General features: G+C 42.9%; 1 protein-coding gene across 1 annotated transcript; it reads left to right on the top strand.

The window, feature by feature from the left end:
- Nucleotides 1-2,478: 2,478 nt before the first annotated feature.
- Nucleotides 2,479-11,209, top strand: CENPS (centromere protein S). The gene is made up of 5 exons (XM_083750369.1): nucleotides 2,479-2,706; nucleotides 3,484-3,607; nucleotides 4,924-4,957; nucleotides 9,229-9,295; nucleotides 10,729-11,209. Exons 1-5 carry the CDS (start codon nucleotides 2,494-2,496, stop codon nucleotides 10,885-10,887), a joined length of 597 nt encoding a protein of 198 aa, XP_083606495.1. The 5' UTR covers nucleotides 2,479-2,493; the 3' UTR covers nucleotides 10,888-11,209.
- Nucleotides 11,210-19,179: the final 7,970 nt, after the last annotated feature.

Raw genomic sequence — 19,179 nt, 5'->3', positions numbered from 1 at the left:
AAATCACCCCAAGTAAAATTCCCAAATCTAAAAGTGTTAAGACACACTAAATTAAGGTCATATGCCTGGGATAAGAAAACCAATTTTAGCTGATGCTGAAAGCTTGTAAGAGTATTTTGTTGGTTTATTGCATTTATATCCCACCTTTTCCTCCAAGGTGCTCAAGGAGGTGCATGTGGTTCCTCCTCTTCATTTAATCCCCACAACAACCCTGTGAAGTAGGTTAGACTGAGAGGCAGTGAGTGGTCCATGGTCACCCAGTGTGCATCATGGCTGAGTGGGCAGCAGGCATACAGAATGAAGGAAAACTCTCTGCATCTGAAGTACCACCCAATAGCAGATGGTGTTGGGGTTGTACCGCTCACCTGTCCCTCCCCCCAACTGCATAAAAGGACAGTGAGAGGGGCATTTGCACCATGTCCACTGCCCCTCCCAGTCTCCATCCTGGTATGCAGCACTGACTCAGCCACATGCCTCACCATGCTGTTGGCTACTGGTGTTGCCGCAGAAAAAACCTTGGTAGTTGGAGGCTTCAAGGATGCAAAGAAGGACCTCACTAGATGTCCTCTAAGGGAGGAAGTGGTTCCACCAGAATGACAATCGCTAGACCCATCAGACAATGACCATGGCAAAACAACAGCGAATGAATGGATGACAGTAAAGGAAGAAGAAATTGCAAAACGAATCAACAATGCAAACCAGTACAACCAAATATCGCTCACAGAACACATCCGCCCAAAATATTGCAGAAGACTACAAAGCAGCTGCAGCTAAATCCTCACCCCAAAGAGTAATAGCCCTGCAACAACCACAGCCAAACGAAGCAACCAGAAACCACCCTGGATCGATGGACTGGTGAACACCCCCTTCTCTGCCCTCTCTATTGTTGTTGTTGTTACCAGCATTTCCCCTTCCCCCTGGTTGGGGCAGTATTGGTAGTGGTGGTGGTACAGTCATACCTGGACTATAGATCAATGAAATACCAAGACACCTTGCCCTGCCTCCGAAGTCTGGTGATGGCCCTGAGTCTTAGTCACCCTTGTGCTATGATTTCCCAAACGTAAATGGTGATCTGATTTCCAAACAATAATGTTTCTTATTTGATCAGTGTGATTGGCAGATTATAATGACGAGAGGTCTACTGCAGGTATTGGAAAAGGACAAACTCTTGGAAGAGGTAGGAATATAGATTTATAAAATTTGATATTTGTTTTTTTAAAAAAACTACAGATCATTAGTGGCATCTAGTGGCTTTCTGAGGTATTTCATAGAAATACCTGGGATTCAGTCTAGTTTAAAAAATTTCTTTGCGACCAATTCGCTTTTGAGACAAGGATGAAGTTGCTATCTGGATCAAACATGCCAATCTATGTTGTTTCACTGATTGGAACACCACATGACCTTGTAAAAATGGTAATGAAATACGCATTTCACAAATAAATATATTAGTTATATATATTGCTCAGATAGTATTGAGAGCTGAAATTGGTTGGTGGGGGGCAGGTTGAAGGAATAGCTTGAACAAATTTAGCAAATTCTGCGTGTGATCATGCTTCAGTGAGGATCAGATATGGATTTTAAAACTCGTAATTGGAACACTTTCAGAGACCCATTTGCACAATGTCTTGCAAAGTCTTTCAAAAAGAGTATAAGGCCATTAAGCAAAGACTCGAGTAGATACCTCTATTGCTATTATAGTTTTTTAAAGAATGGAAATTGTAGGATTGAGAGTTCGTGGATAATGATGCAGTTTAAATGGATTCTGTGTGTTTTGTAGGGTGGTTTTAATTTCTTCCTTTGTATTGAAAACTTTTGTTAACCTTTATGCAAAATGGGAAGGGGCTAAAAACACACCCCATGACCGCCACCTGCAATCACCACAAATCTACCCAGACATCCAATTTTAATTCTGGAGCAGTGTTGTTTTTAACAATCCCTCAATAAATTATGTTCTGCCTACTTCTCCATAAAAGTCTTATTTTACTAAGAGTTTATCTATTTTGGTTTTGATTGGCTGAGTGAATGCAACTTGCCAATGATGGGTTTGCCTCCCTGGCTTCCTTTGGGAGGAAGAGAGGGATATACATGGAATGGATAAATAAACATCCATTTTATTTATTTTCAAATGTAAAAGTACCATTATTTTTTTTCCCTTATAAAAAGTTACCCCTCACAGAATATCAGGCCGATAGACACAGCAATATAAAAGCATTTAAATCCCACCCCCGCTAAAAACAGAACAAGGACAAACCGCTTAGATGTTTTATTATAATTAAGTAGTTAAGTAAATTAAATTAAGGCGGCTGGCTACTCAAGAACATTGTAAACAGCTGGGTAGGCCCCTCGTCATAAAATTTCGCTAAATAAAATGTGACCCACAGCCCAGCCTCAATCCTATCCCAGCGCTTTGGGGCAGAAAAGCGCACCGAGTCCCTCGCCCAACAGCCATGTGGCCCTTCCTCACAACCGCCCTGCCCGCCCCTTTCTCCCGCCATGACAGGTCCCTCCCTGCCGCCCGACGATGACCCGCCCCCTGCCCCATCTCTGTTTTTTTTACCTCAGAGCCTCCGCCGCCATTACCGGCCCGAGCGCGCGAGGAGGCGGGGCTGGGCGGGAAATTCGAGCGCCATCTTCGCTCTTCGCCGCCTTCAGAAAGGGGCTGCCATGGAGACGGCGGAGGCCGTTGGGCGCCTCTCAGACACCCAGGTATGGGGTGCGGGGCGCTGCGGGGTTCGGCCCCTCCGGAAGGTACTTTACGGAAGCGAAGAGCGCGCTACCTTCCTCTCCCTAGCAATGGAAGCGCACCGCGTGTTCCAGAGCGTGTGCAGAGCGCCGTTGCCTTGCCAGGCAGAGGGAGGCAGCGGGGCCCTGCGCTCGTTGCAGCGCGTAGCTTCTCCAGCCTCAGGAAAGAGAGAGGGTGCCCCGGGTCATGTGTAGAGTGCTGTTTCATTATTTAAAGTGCGTGTGAGCGAGAACGCTAGAGTCCTGTTATTTTTCGTTTTGCATTTGTGATGTCTAAAGCTGTTCTGGTTATGTTACGTGGATTCCCTCCCACCATCGCTCGTAATTTTAAGAAAACAAATTCATAGGATAAACTGTTCATTGGTAGGATAGTATTTGGAAGATCCGAGGGTTTTCTCGGAGAGTGGGTGGGGCGCAAGGGGGTGCAAAAGGACAAAATCCTTTACAATCAATTGTTTTATGATGCCCTTTCAGTCATTATTCCAGTGAAATAGTCTTTATTATCTCAAAGCAAGTGTGTTGTTCAGACGGGCACAGTTTATGCGATCTTCCCACCAAATATAGTTCCATTTAAACTATCCTTTGCTGCCTGCTTTTTGTGACTGCAAAAAATGAGGTTTTTCAAACAGGTGCCAGGCCACATTGTGTAATGTCTCTGTGTTGCACAGGCCTAGTGTAATGCCTAAGTGGGTCAGTGTGTAAGTATATGAAGTGCAAGTTTTCTGTTTTGTTTTTCACCAGAGGTTGAAGGCTGCATGCCATTATACGGTCGCTGGCCTTTGTGAAGAAGTTTCACAAGACAAAGAAATTCAGTTCAGTAAACAAACCATAGCAGCTATTTCTGAGATCGCCTTCAGGCAGTGTGGTACGGCATATATTTTACAGATACCTACCCCCCCTAGTTTCATTAGTTTATTTATTATTAATGTTGCAATACATATATGAAAACTTTACATATTGATACATATACCATTATATTCATAAATTCACATTTTCATTTATCCGTTTCTTATTGCTTGCCCTGTGTCTTCCCTCCACCCATGCATGACTTCCTTGTTATTATTTTGTAACTTTATTATTGAGATTGTAGTTTTGATATTTTACAGATATCTATATTTGTCTGTAGGAGCAATCAGTATTTGTGTGCTGTTGTTTTTTTAAAAAAATAGAACTGAAATTAGATATGTATAGAACTGACTTAATGATTTCTTTTTTTAATTTTCTGGCACTAGAGGGAGTACACAAGATGAGTTCTGAGAAATCTCTTGAACAACAGTGCAAATGTCAACACTGCTGTACAAAGCCAAATTAGCTGTGGCTTTAAAAATCATTTTCTTTGTTTCTCAGGCTGCGTGTGTTCTGTTGCTTAAGTGAGCTAGGGTATCCTAGGCACGATGAATCACTAAATTAAAAAAAAGTTTTCTAGTCCTCTTGAGGGTGAAGGAAAGTTTGAAAAAGTATTTACAATGATGCATGATAGCTCAGAAATCAGAACAGGAGAGAACGAGTCAGGACTTCTACTGCCAGACTGAGATTCTAGCAGTCTCTGAACAGCTTTAGGAGCCAAGCCAGTTGTTATCTAAGACCAGATGACATCCTGTTAGTTCATAAGGCCAATATTTTTTTTGCCCAGAGCTCCTGATCTTGGCACAGGTTTCTCAGTCTATTATGATAGTCACTTTCCCCTCTTCAGCTATCTTGCACCTTGTGCCTTTAACTTTTTGGAGTGTCTTCCCATCCTCATCTTGTGCTCATGGAAGTACTTTGTTTTTAGGGTTGTTGTTATGTTTTAATCCCAGCCAAGCAGACACCTTTCCCTTCTGTCACAGAAGTTGATCTTCAAACATGCTGGCACCTTTGTTCCATACTTAGCAGCACAATACAGTAGATTATTAAATCTCCAACAGGGAGACATCTTGCTAAAGCTGCAGCCCAACCCTTAATCCCACTTACTGGAGAGTAGGTCCCATTGAACTCCGGAAGATGTGCTTATGATGATACTGGGGACCTGGTGATGATATACTGTACGTTGTGAAACTTTTCCTTGGGCTGAAAGTTGCCTCATATGTTAGTAATAGATAACTGGCCACAAATTTGCTAAAATAATAAAACTTAACATTTGCCTTCCAACACTAAAAAGGGAAAAAATGTTTGAGATTCCCCCTCCCCTTTGTTTTTCAGAAATCTTTGCAAAAGACCTTGAAATGTTTGCTAGGTAAGTATTGCGGAAATATGTGCTACTTAAAACTAGATATTGTCCTTATTAATCTGGTGAGAAATCTAGAAAAGGGACAGCTATGTGTTGTGCTGCTTATGAGGGACAGCTATGTGCTGCTTAAGAGGGACAGCTATGTGTTGTGCTGCTTATCCATGCAAGTTTTTCAGAGTCCACACAAAGTCGTCAGCATCAAAATATCAACCTGTATTCTACCCCATCCCATTTAAGTTGCATTTATGATAGAGTTGGAAGGGACCACAAGGGTCATATAGTCCAACCTCCTGCAATGCAGGAATCTTTTTGTCCAACGTGTGGCTGGAACCCACAACCTGAGATTTAGTTTATGCTATATGAACTGAGCTATCCAAGAGTTTAGAAATCAAGCAAAATTGTTGCAAATGATCTGAATGTCCCATTTGCAAATTAAGCCCCTATCTGGAAGTACCCATAAACCTTTCCTCCCTTCCTGTACCTACTTTTCCCAGAAACCAGCTAATGTTCACTTTACTATGCAGCATTGCTTCAGCAGTTGTGCTCTGTTGGGGCTCTGTTTTATTTATTTTGTAGTCTGAATGCAGGTTATTGATTCTAGCCTGTAAGGTTTCTTTCTCTTCCGCACTCACTTACATTCTTATGAAGCATGGTTGAGTACTTAGCTTAAAAAACTGTCTGTATGTTCCCTCAATGTGAATAATTCTCACGTACCTTCAATTCTTTGGCAGGCTTTTAATTTCCCTCCTCCCCATTTTAGTCTTGGAATCGCTCTAGAAGCCAGTACAAAGCACAAAAATGTATCTTCACAACACAGACAAATAGTAAATTGCCTAGAGGATAATGAAGCCTTTGTGTTGAGTCTTGCCTCCTAAGAGCAGCCTTGTGGGTGGATTGTGTTCTGCCTAAAGTAATTGCATGCAGGTGTTATGCCTAACACAGCACACAACAGTTGGATGGTCTCCTTTTGTTGGCTGCAAATTGAGCCCCTTCATGAGTCGGTGAGTAGGTGGTTTGTTTTAAGCTTTTCAGAAGAGTCTGTTGTGTGAGGTGTCTTCCCATGTGATAGAACCCACCCCTCCAGTCTGTCAAATTAGAGCTGTTGGTAATCTAAAGTGATTGCCATTATGTTCTTTTATAGAAAGGTTTGACTTCCGGAAGCTGAAAACTTGTTTGCTACTCATACGTAAGTGGCTGGTGGAATTGCTTACTTCTTTGAAGAGGCGGCTTGCTCTATCAGTGTTCTGGGCTTGTATCCTTGCAGTTAGGAAGCATGGCCAAAACAGAGGGTCACAGAAACAGATACAGTGGTACCTTTGGATACAAACGGGATCCGTTCCGGAGCCCCGTTCGCATCTAGAAGCAAACGTAACTAGCTGTGGCACGTCTGCGCGTTGCTTTTCGCCGCTTCTGCGCGTGACATCCTTTTGAGCGTCTGCGCATGCGCAAGCGGCGAAACCTGGAAGTAACGCGCTACATTACTTCCGGGTTGCCACGGAGTGCAACTCGAACGCGCTCAACCCGAAGCGCATTCAACCCGAGGTATGACTGTGGGAAAGGTTCAAAATCATCACATTCAGACATCTTTAAAATATTATCTGGGTCCTCTTTCCTTTTTATGTGCTTATTCCTGAGCTGACAGACTTCCTTTTAATGCTCCCTAAGATTACATGGATGGATATGGTCGTCCCCCCGCTGGAACTTGCCGGAACTCGTTTCCGGTACTTTTTAGGTAGGCGCCATTTCCATTCTAAGAGAACGAGGGAGGATTTTATGGTGAGTTCCTTCATCTCTTTTTCAAGAAAAATAGCACTGAATGGATGACATTAAATAATATCCTAAGCATGAATTTGACATGCAACTATCCAGACCTCTTGCTTTTGTTTGACCAAAGCAGGCAGAAAACAGGAGCAGAGCAAATTTTATTATATCTTAGTGTATTAACGAATACTTCAATAGCTGTATTAAATTAATGCTGTTAATTTTGCACTGAGCCTTTGGAATAGAGTGAGCTAAGGGACCTACTTAGTCTTGGTACACTGCCTTGGAGCCAGCAGATAGTATCAGGTCACTAATCCCTTTGGCAGAGAGTGCTGTGGACTTCATTGAAGTCATTATTTTATGGCTGGGTTTGGGAGGTGTTCCTCCACTATCTTAACTTTCTAGCCTTGTTCAGACTTGTCAGCAGCACTTTCAAGGCCCTTGTACATCTCCACCCACACTTTAGCCTTTGACGTACCTGCTGTTGCTCTCCTAGGCCTTGCCCTTCTTCACACCTGTTCTGCTGCTAGAATATTATTTGTTAGTTCTCTTTGGAGACCATCTAACCCAGTGTATTTTTCTGGGCCTTTTTACTCATCCATATTTCGCAGCTTCCAGCTCTTGTGGCCACCTGCTTGTGTGTCCGTCCTTCTGGATCACTGGAATGTCAGTGGATTTTTTGGTAGTTGTTGCAGATTATGAAGTGTTTGCATAACGACCCAGTGTGTGATTGTGTAAATCAAGTAGGACTTGAATGGCTTGTAAGGCACTTGGTCTTCAGCAGCATGTGGGGTACCTTCAGCTAGTTTTGTTTTATTGGATTTTATAGACACAGTTTGCTGTAGCAACCCCTCCTCTGCCCACCCCCAAACAGTTTTGTCTGAGAGTCCCAAGAAGCTTTGAAAAGCACAGATAAGATGCTGTCGCAGTGAAGCCTTCCTGTTTTTCATCATAGAATCAAAATGGAATAAAAGGCGCTTTAATCCAACTTGTCCATTAAAGGGAGAATCACAGGGGTTCCCCCCTCCCCCCGCAATGCCCTTTCCAGTTTAAATTGTCAGTGCGTAGATTCAAATATTTATGTTCCAGCCATATGTCTGCCTATAACCCAGTCCCTCCTGTGGAACAAGAGAGGGAGATGGCAGGGTTTTATTACACAGCTGCAGCACCACACAGAATCCTCTTAAGCACATCCCCTGCATGTAGAAAACTCAGTCTAGATGTGCTACCTTCTCCCTGATGTACTTGTTTTCTACATGCAGTGATGATCTGTAGCACTGATGTTGCTTTGTAGAATGTGGTTTACCCTCTACCTGTAGTGTGAAGTTGGATAACAGGCTAGGAAGGATACTACCCTGTGACTTGCTAAAAGGGAAGATGGGGATGATATAAAATCAGGATTCCTGCCAGGCCAAACGAGGAACGCAGTGAAGTTACTAGTATGGCCCAGTATGACCTGGCTACTTTTTTACCCAGTGACTATAGAAAAAGTTGGTGAAAGAACCAGCATTATAGCATCAACTAGTTAAGCAGGAAGACAAAGCAGTGGCAGGGGCAGATCAATGCAGCCTGAGCCATACAGGTAGACTCGGCAGCTTCCTAGGCAAGCTCGGTCCAAAGAGCATTTGTAATTTCCTGAAGTAAAGGTAAAGGTACCCCTGCCCGTACGGGCCAGTCTTGACAGACTCTGGGGTTGTGTGCCCATCTCACTCAAGAGGCCAGGGGCCAGCGCTGTCCGGAGACACTTCCGGGTCACGTGGCCAGCGTGACATCGCTGCTCTGGAGCCGCACACGGAAACGCCGTTTACCTTCCCGCTGGTAAGCGGTCCCTATTTATCTACTTGCACCCGGAGGTGCTTTCGAACTGCTAGGTTGGCAGGCGCTGGGACCGAGCAGCGGGAGCGCACCCCGCCGCAGGGATTCGAACCGCCGACCTTTCGATCGGCAAGTCCTAGGCGCTGAGGCTTTAACCCACAGCGCCACCTGCGTCCCCAATTTCCTGAAGTGGCACATAAATATTGGTTCTTGTGGTGATCTGAAAATGGCTGGTTCCCTGTTGGAACCAATAGTGTGACTGAATGCTCTGTGATAACAGGATGACTGCCAGCTTAGGGTGGCAAAAATATCTGAGCCAGCCCCAGAGAGAGGACAGTATCGAGAATCAAGAGCTACACTTGTGGTTCAGAGTTTATCTGTAGGGTAAGCAAAAGTCAGTGAGTAGAACAGGAGAGTGATTCCTTGAGGAGGGACATCAAAATAAGATTGCTAATTCAAGCCAAGGATGTAGCATAGTCGCTAAAGGTGTGCTAAAAAAAAAAAATGACCCTAAGTTTGCTGCTTCATTTACCAGTGAGACGTAACAAGTAATGTTACCATTGCCTTGGCTGTCCTTTCCATAGTTTCACAGTCAAATAAGCCCTTTCACAGATAACATTTTTAAGCTCCAACAAATTCTCCTGCAAACTGCTTGTGTTTTAGTGATTTGGTGTTTGTTTATTTGTTCCCTCTTTACGCAGGCATGCAAAACGAAGTACAGTCAACCTTGAGGATGTAAAGCTTTTAGCTAGAAGGAGCAAGTCCTTGGTGAGACGAACCTCTTGTTTTCTTGGCACGTTGTTCAGAAGTCTTGCCGTTTGTTCCTAAGGATGCCTTCAAACAAATTAACATTTGCTGCTGATGGAGAGAGAACCTTGATTTTGCAGCTGCAGATGGAGAGAGAACCTTGGTCTTGATTGAAGCCCTGATATGTGTAACAAAACTTTGTGATACCTTGTAGTTCTGCAAAAGTTTCCATTTTGTAGCTCTTCTGTTTGAAGAGTGGTGACTTCCTGGTTAGCAACAGAATGTCCTGGGTGACTGAAATTTTCCTGGACCCTTGGACTTATACTAAATGTTAGCAGAGATGAATGTCTGCTGTCAAAAATAGCCCTGCTTCTCCTGGTAGCTCAGGGGTGGGGAAACTGAGAATGATTTAACCCCCACTCATCAGTGGAGGGTTATATCCTACTGCTTTGGTCATACGCACCATTTCGCTGTGGAGTATTGGTGGGTGTAGGCGACACAAAATTTAACCCTGCCTGTCGGCTGATGTCACCCACCCACTGGAATAATGTAAGCTGATTGACTTGTGGCTGTGGTTTTGAAAAATTGCCTGATGGGTCAAATTGGAACCCATGGCAGGCCAAGATTGGTTCATGGGCCAGAGGTTCATGTTGCAAGTTTCCCCCCACTTGTAAGGGCAATCTCAAAGCGTTCATATTGCTGCACATTGCCAAAAGGAGATACAAAGCTGTTGTTATTAGGGGTAACTGTCTCTCTGTGTATGTTTCATAGCATCTAGTTCTGGCCAGGGTTTGTTTATGCATGAGAAGGGCTGTGTTTTGGATCTAGGTGTTCTCTGAGATATTTATCTGTTCCTTTGTAAAAAGAGAAGGAGAAAGAGACAGAGAAAGTAGAATTTCAGTTTCAAAACCTTAAGGTAATCTAGACAAGCCTTTCCACCCTTCTGCACAATATGCAGCTACAAAGAAAAGGCTGAGGGGCTGCAAAGGGTGCAGCTGATTTGTGTGTCCTTGAACTAACAGCTGCAGTACGGCTTAATTGGGCATATAACGTCTTATCAGGAAGAGCAAGACAGTTGTGCCCCTCTACACTCTTAGATCACAGCTGTGCTAGTTAATAGCCCCTTGTTTATACTTGGTTGCTATTAGTGTTGTTCTAATTGGTGTGTGTTGGAGAGGGGAGAACAGTCCTGTATAAGCAAAAGTTCCAGAAAAAGATTCCCTACTCTTGATCTAACTTAATATTGTCTACTCTGACTTGTGGCAACAGCACTCCAGAGTCTTGGACAGAAGTCTCCTATTTGCTACCTGACTGCTCAGCTGGAGTTATTGGGGATTGAACATGCAGCCTTCTGCATGAAAAGCATGTGCTCTTTCACCAACTTGTGGTGAGGAATGCTCTCACTAGCTGATACTTTGCCCCACAGGTGAGTAATAAAATCTATTTCTTTCTAGCTAAAATACATCACTGAGAAGAGTGAAGAAATTGCTTTAAATAGCCTGGAAGAAAAAGAGAAAAGGAAAAAGAAATCGGGCTCTCGGAAAGGGAGAAGAGCCTCTGATGAACAGGAGGAACATGTGATGGCTGAAAGTGATGATTCCAACATGGCATAATTTTCTCTTATCAAGACTACATCATTTTCAACAGGGAGTAATGAAATCCCGGGACTGCCTTAGGAGCTTCAGTTGCTGCTTGCCCTTGGGTAGAACTCTTGTGGTTTTCATTAGTAAGTAAGCAAGCACAATGCAGTTGGTATGTCAGTTCCATTTCTTACAGCAGACATGAAAAATAGATGCTTTGAACATTTGGGAAAGAGAGATTTTAAGCAAATGGAAAACATTGATAGTCCTTTCTGTTTCACTTTACTTAAACACATAATGCTTTGTATAAAGGCCATAGGTCATAATGTATTAAATGTAATTAAATGTAATTAAATGTGGATAACTGCCTTTTTCATCAGTCCCTGTCTTCAGAGCGGCCAAGCATTTGCAGAATAATTGCTCCCTTTCCTTTCCTTGGCAGCACCCCTGCAAGAGATTTTTTTTTTTTACTTCCAAATTTTGGGACACATTAAGAGTCGTATTGCATCACACCAAAGGTCCACCCTGTCCAACATCCTGCTTCTGATGGTGGTCTACCAGATGTCTCCAGGAAACCCTCATGCATGAGGGCAGTAGCCCTCTCCAGCTGCCACCCCCATCCCCCTGCAATTGGTATTGATTGACATGTTGCCTTTGAATCTGGAGGCCTGCATATGGCTGCCAGAGGTTAGACCTCCTACGGGAGTGAAAACCTTTATGCTGGAACGCCCCTCAAACTTCTCCAAAGCAAGGGTGGCTCTTTGCAGAGCATACATGAACAGAATAAGGTTTGAGATCCTCCTGGCTATACACTTTCATTTACACTTTCATTTAACAAATATATAGATACCAATTTGTGACAGGATTGATAATAAAAACCAGCAAAAGTCCATAGCTGGCTATTATAAACAACCCATTCCCATTTCTCTAACCATATCCCCACATTCTCGATGGCAGGCAGGCACACACTCTTAAGTGTCAGTTCATAAGTGAAATCTTTTTCCTGTTTTCAGCTCCAACCAACTTTGTCTCTCTCACCGACTCCCTTCATTATCAAAGAAATATTCTCATTTATGGGGCCTATGCTAGATGAAAGTCCTAATACCAATGTGCCTTGAACCCTTCATGTGAAGTTTCCAGGGGAGCGTTCTCTTGACAAACTTGCATACTGCCTGCAATATTGTTCCAAAGTTCGCAATTTCAGCTCAGGCCTGTGGCATGGCCATCTTGACTAGTAGTCGTTGATAGGTATGCCCTCCTCTCGTGTGTGTCAATGCCTCTTTTGAAACTTAAGCTAGGGGCCCTCACCACTTCTTGTGATTTTGACATTATCAGTTGTGTGAAGAAGCATTTTCTTTAGACTGCCCTCAACCTACTGCCAGTCAATCTTTGTGACACCCATTGAAGTTTAGTATTATAAGAGAAGGAAGAAGGACCATATATAATTTTATAGACATCTCTCACGTTTTCACTTGACAGCCTTGCCTCCTAGCTTCTACCAACAAATATCTTTGTGAATCCCACCTGCTCCTTCGGGAATAAAGATAGGATATAAATCCAATAAAGAAATAGTGAAATAAAATAAAGGGAGCTAGAAGTTGAGATTCCCCACACCTTTGTCCAGCATCCATTTCCTAATTCTGCCCTGAACTGCTTTGCTAGTAACATAGTAAAGGAGTTGGTTCTCTCCCCTTACTGATTTTGGATTGATTTAGCATTTGTGTCTCAGTTTTCCACAATGAGGTTGAGCTCAAAGTGGCACACAATTATCACAAAGTCTTTAAAAATGAGCAAATATTACAATCACTATAATATCAGAAGCACAACAACATAAATAGGGCAAAAAACAACAACCCCAAAATAATTCCTTGAACAGTACAATTCAGTGCAAACTTGTGGTTCAAAATATCAGAAATGGCTGCTGAGCACTAGCACTGTGCCTTCCCTTTGGAAAGTGGCTTTTTCATTGAGTACAGCAGCAGCATACTCCCAAGCAGCAATAGCTCCCGTAGCTTTTAGACTCTGCTTCTTTCTTTTCACTCTTAATAAATTTGATCAAATCTAATTTTTTGGAGGGATGGGGCAACAGATTCCATAGAAGATCCAGATTGTCTATAATGCTGTTTTTCCGTGTGGGATATTTAAGATAATTCCTTTCCACAGTGTTTCGACGAATGGGCTCTCTCTCCACAGGGCCATGGGCCCAAGGCAAAGACCCTGACTTGAGTACATGACCCTTCAGCTTGTGCTAAAAGGCTCACACCTGTGACAAGACAGCTTTTAAAGTTATCTGGAGGGAAGGAGAACAGGCAGCCCCTATAAGGTAAAGGTAAAGGGACCCCTGACCATTAGGTCCGGTCGTGGCCAACTCTGGGGTTGCGGCGCTCATCTCACTTTATTGGCCGAGGGAGCTGGCGTACAGCTTCCGGCTCATGTGGCTAGCATGACTAAGCCGCTTCTGGCAAACTAGAGCAGCGCACGGAAATGCCGTTTACCTTCCCGCTGGAGCAGTACCTATTTATCTACTTGCACTTTGACGTGCTTTCAAACTGCTAGGTTGGCAGGAGCAAGGACTGAGCAATGGGAGCTCACCCAGTTGCAGGGATTCAAACCACCAACCTTCTGATCGGAAAGTCCTAGGACCTGTGGTTTAACCCACAGCGCCACCCGTGTCCTGAACCTAAGCTTAACAGCCTCCAATTGAATTTCCCCTTAATGCTATTGAATTGCTCCTTGGGATCCTGTTGTGCAGTCTGGAGATTTTAAGCATCACTCCCAAACTTAGTTCTGCTGGTGTTGGAGATGTATTCATAGAAGTGAAATTTCTGTTCTTTCCAAGTATATCCTGAGGCTGTTGCAGCAGATTTCTCAATTATTCTCAGAAGGCATTTCTCCCTCCACTAAACGCACCATCGTGAGTCATTTGTTGCTAAATCACCCTATTTTTGTGCTCAAAGTGGCCTGATCATTATGGGAATAATGGCAAGGAAATGAGGTTTGGTTGGGTTGTTGTTGTTTTTTTAGCAAGTGAAAAATGCATATGTGGCTTAAATTAACAGTAAATGTACTCTAATGGGATTGGCACCCAGAGGCTCTAATTAAGGGTTAAAATCAAACAAGACGCACAATTTTGGGACTTAATTGCTCCCTGGTTTGTGCGTCATTGCTTGTGTTTGGAAGGAGATGGGAGGGGGAAGGGGTAGTGGTGGTTGCAAGGAGGAGGGGGTTCTTTGAATAAAAAACATTAAGTGTGCGCCCCCTCCCCTAAAAACGGGGGGGAAAGGTACAGAATATAACTTGCAAGCAAGTAGCTCCTGGCAGAGCTGAACCAGATGGCACTCCTTGCGCACCTCATGCGCTGCCTGTTTCTGCTGGTGGTGATCTACTCCTGTCCCGCACCCGCTACACTTCCTGTTCCAGAAGGACTTGCGTGGAAAGACAGCAAGGTAAGCTGAGAATTAGGAGTCAACTGATATAAAACACAGCCAGGAATTACTTTGCCTTCCATCCATTATGTGAGCAAGTTTTAATCATAGAATAATCAATGAAAGCTTGACAGAGCAATCCTGTAAATGGCTACTCAGAAGCAGGTCCTATTGAATTCAGTGAGGCTTGCTCCTATGTAAGAAGGTATTGCAGTTTGTTAATTGGCAGGAAAGGGAGACAGATTTTAATTTTTGGTGTGGCTTTGGGAGGGGGGTATTGGGTCATTTTGTTTTATTTTTTTTCTGTTCTGTGACTTGGGAAAAGAGTACAGTATTTGAACTGGTCTTTCCTCTTAGCTTTGGTTTTATTAAAAGTACAACCCATGTTTACTCTGAAATTGTACATGGCTGGCACACAGTTTAAAGAACATGGTACATTGCAGGATGAAATACCGTATTTTTCCGTATGTAAGATGCCCTATTTTTGGGGACTCCAAATTAAGAAAACACCCCTCAGCACTACCTGTGTGTAAGACGAGCCTCAATTTTAAACCTAATTTTTTGTTTTAAAAAAACCTAGTCTTATACATGGAAAAATACGGTAGGTCTTTGCTCCCAAGGAATCTACAGTCCAAAACAGACACTGCAAAGCAGCACAGAGAGGGAATATAAATTGATTGGAGAATTTAGGTACCATTTAAATGAATTAATCAGTAGATAGCCTGAGTTTGTATTATCCCAAATCACTGTACGGTTCAAAGCCACCCATTTACTTGGAAGGAAGCCCAACTGAAATCAGTAGGTCTTCAGAGAAAGTGGTGTATGGGACTACAGTTCTCTTACAGAACTAAAGCCTCAGCTGCAATTGTAGGAAATGCAGTGAGACTAAGCCATATAGAATAGAATCGTAGATTTGGAAGGGACCCCGAGGGTCATCCAGCTCAACCTTGTGCAATGCAGGAATCTCAACTAAAGTATCCATGACAGATGGCAATCCAACCTCTGCTTTAAAATCTCCAAGTAAGGACTCGAGTAAACCCCTCTGATTGCAGGAACCTGTTTCCCTTTTTACTGTGCACTATAAATGTGTCTTCAGGGTTGCGATTTGGGACATTGTACAATGAAATCTGTACAGATCTCTTTCCAGTACTTTTTAACAAAATAAAACTAGAGCTTCCAAACATTTGGTTTTAACAAGATTACTGACAGTGTTGTGGAAACAAAAAGTTGAATCCAATGCTAGTCCTACCAAGAGCAGACCCACTAACTTGGGTTCATTAATTTCAGTGGGTTTACTCTGAGTAGGACTTGCTTGAATAAAAGCCATGTATGAGAATTGCTAAAAACTCAAAGAATGTAAAATTTATACTGTGCTTACTGATGGGAAAGAACAAAGCCCATTTAGAGCAGAGCTGAGCTGAGCTGGCTGAGGTATTATTGATGAACTCTCCCTCAGATCTCCATTGTATATGTCTCGGCTTTAAATATTACTGAAAAGAAAATCTGAAGTCCCCCATTTATCAATATAATTGAATGCTGCTATGGGGTTTTCAAAATGGTCATTAAAGAAGCAGTTTTAAGAGTTTTCAACTCTTGAGTGCTTGATTTACTATACACTCTCTTGAAAAAGATCCAAGAAACAGTTCATAAAATTGATCATTAAAAAGATATTTTTCATCCAAATTATTGGATGAGCTACAACGTGGCAGCCTGATAGTTTATTAGCTGATCGCCTTTGTCGTTATTTTTAACGAGAGCTTTATGAATGAAGTAGAAGACCAGAGTGGAATTATCCTTAAAAGGAAGCACACAAAAAATTCCTTTTAGAAATTTTGTTTTCTTTGCAATTTCACTGAAGACTTGGAAAATTAAGACGTAAAAGGAGTTCTCCCCCCTTCCAGTTGTGAGGCAGAAAAAGAAGATAACCAGTCAACTGGATATAAATCAATATAGGAGATCATCACTCATCTCTGTCACTTCTGCTCTTGAAGAAGACAAATGCCTAGTTTCTTTATTTAATATATTTATATACTGCTTACTACTTATGACTGTTTCTAAGCAGTTTACAGAATAACAAAGACAATGTGTATCTAACAATGAAACTCATAAAATACAACAGTGCAATAAATGAAATCCTCACCCCAATGAAAACAGTACAGTAACACATTTTGAAACATCTTTAGGGTTAAGGATACCTTCCCTCTTCAACCTCCCCTTTGCCATGGCACATCCTGACTCACAAAATACAACACTAGGTAGGTAAAGAGCCCACATGAAAATGGGACAAGGAGGCTCAGTGGCAGAGTGCATGCTTTGTGTGCGCTAGGTCTCTGGTCCAGTCTCCAGCAGATCTAGGAAATATCTCTACATGAGACCTTGGAGAACTGGTCAGAGGAAATTCCACAGAGCTAGATGGATCCAGTGGCCTGTCTCAATAGAATGCAGCTTCTCTTGTTCTTGCGGATTTAATCTTCTAGCACTCGTTCAACTAAATCAAGTATGGAGATCCTTTGTCCCTCCAGTTGTTGAAATGCAACTCCCATCACCCATGGCTATTGGCCATACTTGTTAGGACTGATGGGAGCTGTAGTTCAGCAACATCTGGAGGGCCAAAGGCTCTGCAGACCTGAAACATATTTTGCATTTTAAACTGAATTCATTTCAACTGTGTTAATCTTGCCCAAAGCAGTTGATGCTCTGTGTGTGTTTGTAAAACCATTCAATTTGTGCTTCTCCCAACTATTCCTGCCGTTCTGCATTTCTGCAATAATGCCTAATACACCTCTGCTTCATTTGCAAGTATTCGCAGGCGCAGGCAGACATAAAAAGAAGTGAGCTGCTTGCTTTCCTTTCTGGCCTCGCCGACTGGGTATCTCGTACGAATGAGGCACCACTATCAAGGCGGGAAAAGGCTGGGCTCGGCTCTCGGGAAGACAGAGCCCCTCATCCTCCGCCCCCAGCCCGGGAAAAGGCACCCTGTAAGAACTTCTTCTGGAAGACTTTCTCTTCCTGCTAACGAAAATTACTTCTTGGGATGTTGCCCTAGCACCAGTGGACTCGAGATGGCTATGACCGGTGACTTCTCTCCTTGAGCAGCAAGTGCTGCTATGTAATTTAAAATTTCTCCTTTCCCTTTTGTTGATATTAGATGTGTGCATAGAGAACCAAATCAGTATGCTCATAACTCTCAACTCGTGTGCAGATGTGTTCGTAGGGCATTTAACTGATGTTCCCCATCTCATTCAGACTGTGAAATAAAGCACACTCCATGTATATTTGCCTGTAAATAACTTCTACACATTTCCAACCAATTACTAGGCGTGCTAGTGCACCATGTCAAAAGAGAGATGTATGCTCCTTGCTGTTATAATTGTGTTGTGGATGTGTTTGGGCTGCCTATAGCATTGGAGAGTAAGATGGACATGTACCATTAAAAAAAAACCAACCCCCCCCCCCCGAGAATTGTTCTGTTAATTACATTTTTTATCCCACTTTTCCTCTAAGCTGAGATTCTTAGAAACCTCAGTCCTGTGTTGTTTTTCTGGGCTTCCACCAAATCACAGTATAAATGCAGTTCTACCTATATTTCTTTGACTCCATTAAAAATGCAGATGACTGCATTGTACTCTTATGTGTACAACATACCCCAACAACAGATGGTTAGGACTGAGAGTTAAATGCATTTACTTCAAAAGAAGCCCTGTGGATCTCCACTTCTCACAAGTGTGTTTAAGAGCACAGCCTTGGTTTCTCAGAACATTTTGTTCATTTAAAATTGGAGCATGGAAACCAGATCCTGAAATGTTTTTGTTAAAGAATTTTAGGAAATTAACACACACACACACACACACACACACACACACACACACACACAGAGCAGCAACCAGGCTAGTCACTGGTATAGTGAAGTGTTTTCTGCCAAGCTGCATAACCTTGAATTGACGTGCCGATCTTTGTGGGAGAGAAGGAATGAGCAGCACACACAAACATATTGGGGGAAAGCTTCAGCTGTTCCTCACAGATTCTCACCAGCACACTAAAGAGTGTTGTCCCAACTTGTCTTTCCTCTGCTGTTTGCTAGTGCTAAGCTTGTCTCCTAGTACAAATAAGCCTTTCGATTCTGAAATAAAACTTTGCTGTGTGCATACGCAACCTTTGTGCTGTATTCTATCCAGAGCGTGGACATGTGATTACATGTGCCTCTTTCCTTAGCAACATTTCATGTAGTGCCTCTGGCTCAGTTTGTAAACTTGACCTGGACATTTTTTTCTTCTGTATGTGAATTGGGCAGACACTGGTACTAACTGCCCTTCCTCCACCACCTCCCCACTGATCAGATTCTCTTGTTGCGGCAAAGCTGAAGAAAGTCTGAATTTGGGGGTCCTTTTAAAACATGGCTGGGGGAAATCTGGGCTCTTCCATATGTTGCTGGACTCCAAATCCAGCATGACCAATGGTCAGAGCTGATAGGAGTTTATAGAATTATACAATTGTGGAGTTGGAAGAAGTCCAAACCCCTGCAATGCAGGAATCTTAGCTAAAGCATCCATGACAGGTGGCCCTTAAAGGGCTGAGAGCCTGGGGAGCTGTTGCCACTCAAAAATAAACAAGACTGGGTTAACGGTCTGATTTGTACAATTCAGCTTCCCATCTGCGTGATTGTATTTCATCATTAAAACCCAAAATGTATGTCACGCACTGTTTTTGAGAAAACTGTTCTGCTGTGTTAGGGGGGGGGGAAACATACATGAGAACTGTATAGCAGTTTCAGAAGTTAATCTTATCTGTTGCTTCTTTGTAAGGGGCTGACCCATATACTAAGCAATTGGGATTTGTATGCAAAGACATACATACCTAAGCTTAAAAAACCAGTAGCACAGACAGCAGGCGGAAACATATA

This window comes from Podarcis gaigeae (assembly GCF_964106915.1).
Source record: "Podarcis gaigeae genome assembly, chromosome: 8".
NCBI classification, from domain to species: domain Eukaryota; kingdom Metazoa; phylum Chordata; class Lepidosauria; order Squamata; family Lacertidae; genus Podarcis; species Podarcis gaigeae.
Note: the sequence above shows the minus strand (reverse complement) of the source record. Positions and strands in the feature narration are given on the sequence as shown.

Bases quoted from the DNA above. Each gene is read 5' to 3' on its own strand.
- CENPS (XM_083750369.1), top strand. From the start codon at position 2,494: ATGACAGGTCCCTCCCTGCCGCCCGACGATGACCCGCCCCCTGCCCCA. The intron at 3,608-4,923 runs GTACGGCATATA...TTTGTTTTTCAG, and splicing joins GATCGCCTTCAGGCAGTGTG to AAATCTTTGCAAAAGACCTT. The intron at 4,958-9,228 runs GTAAGTATTGCG...CTCTTTACGCAG, and splicing joins GACCTTGAAATGTTTGCTAG to GCATGCAAAACGAAGTACAG.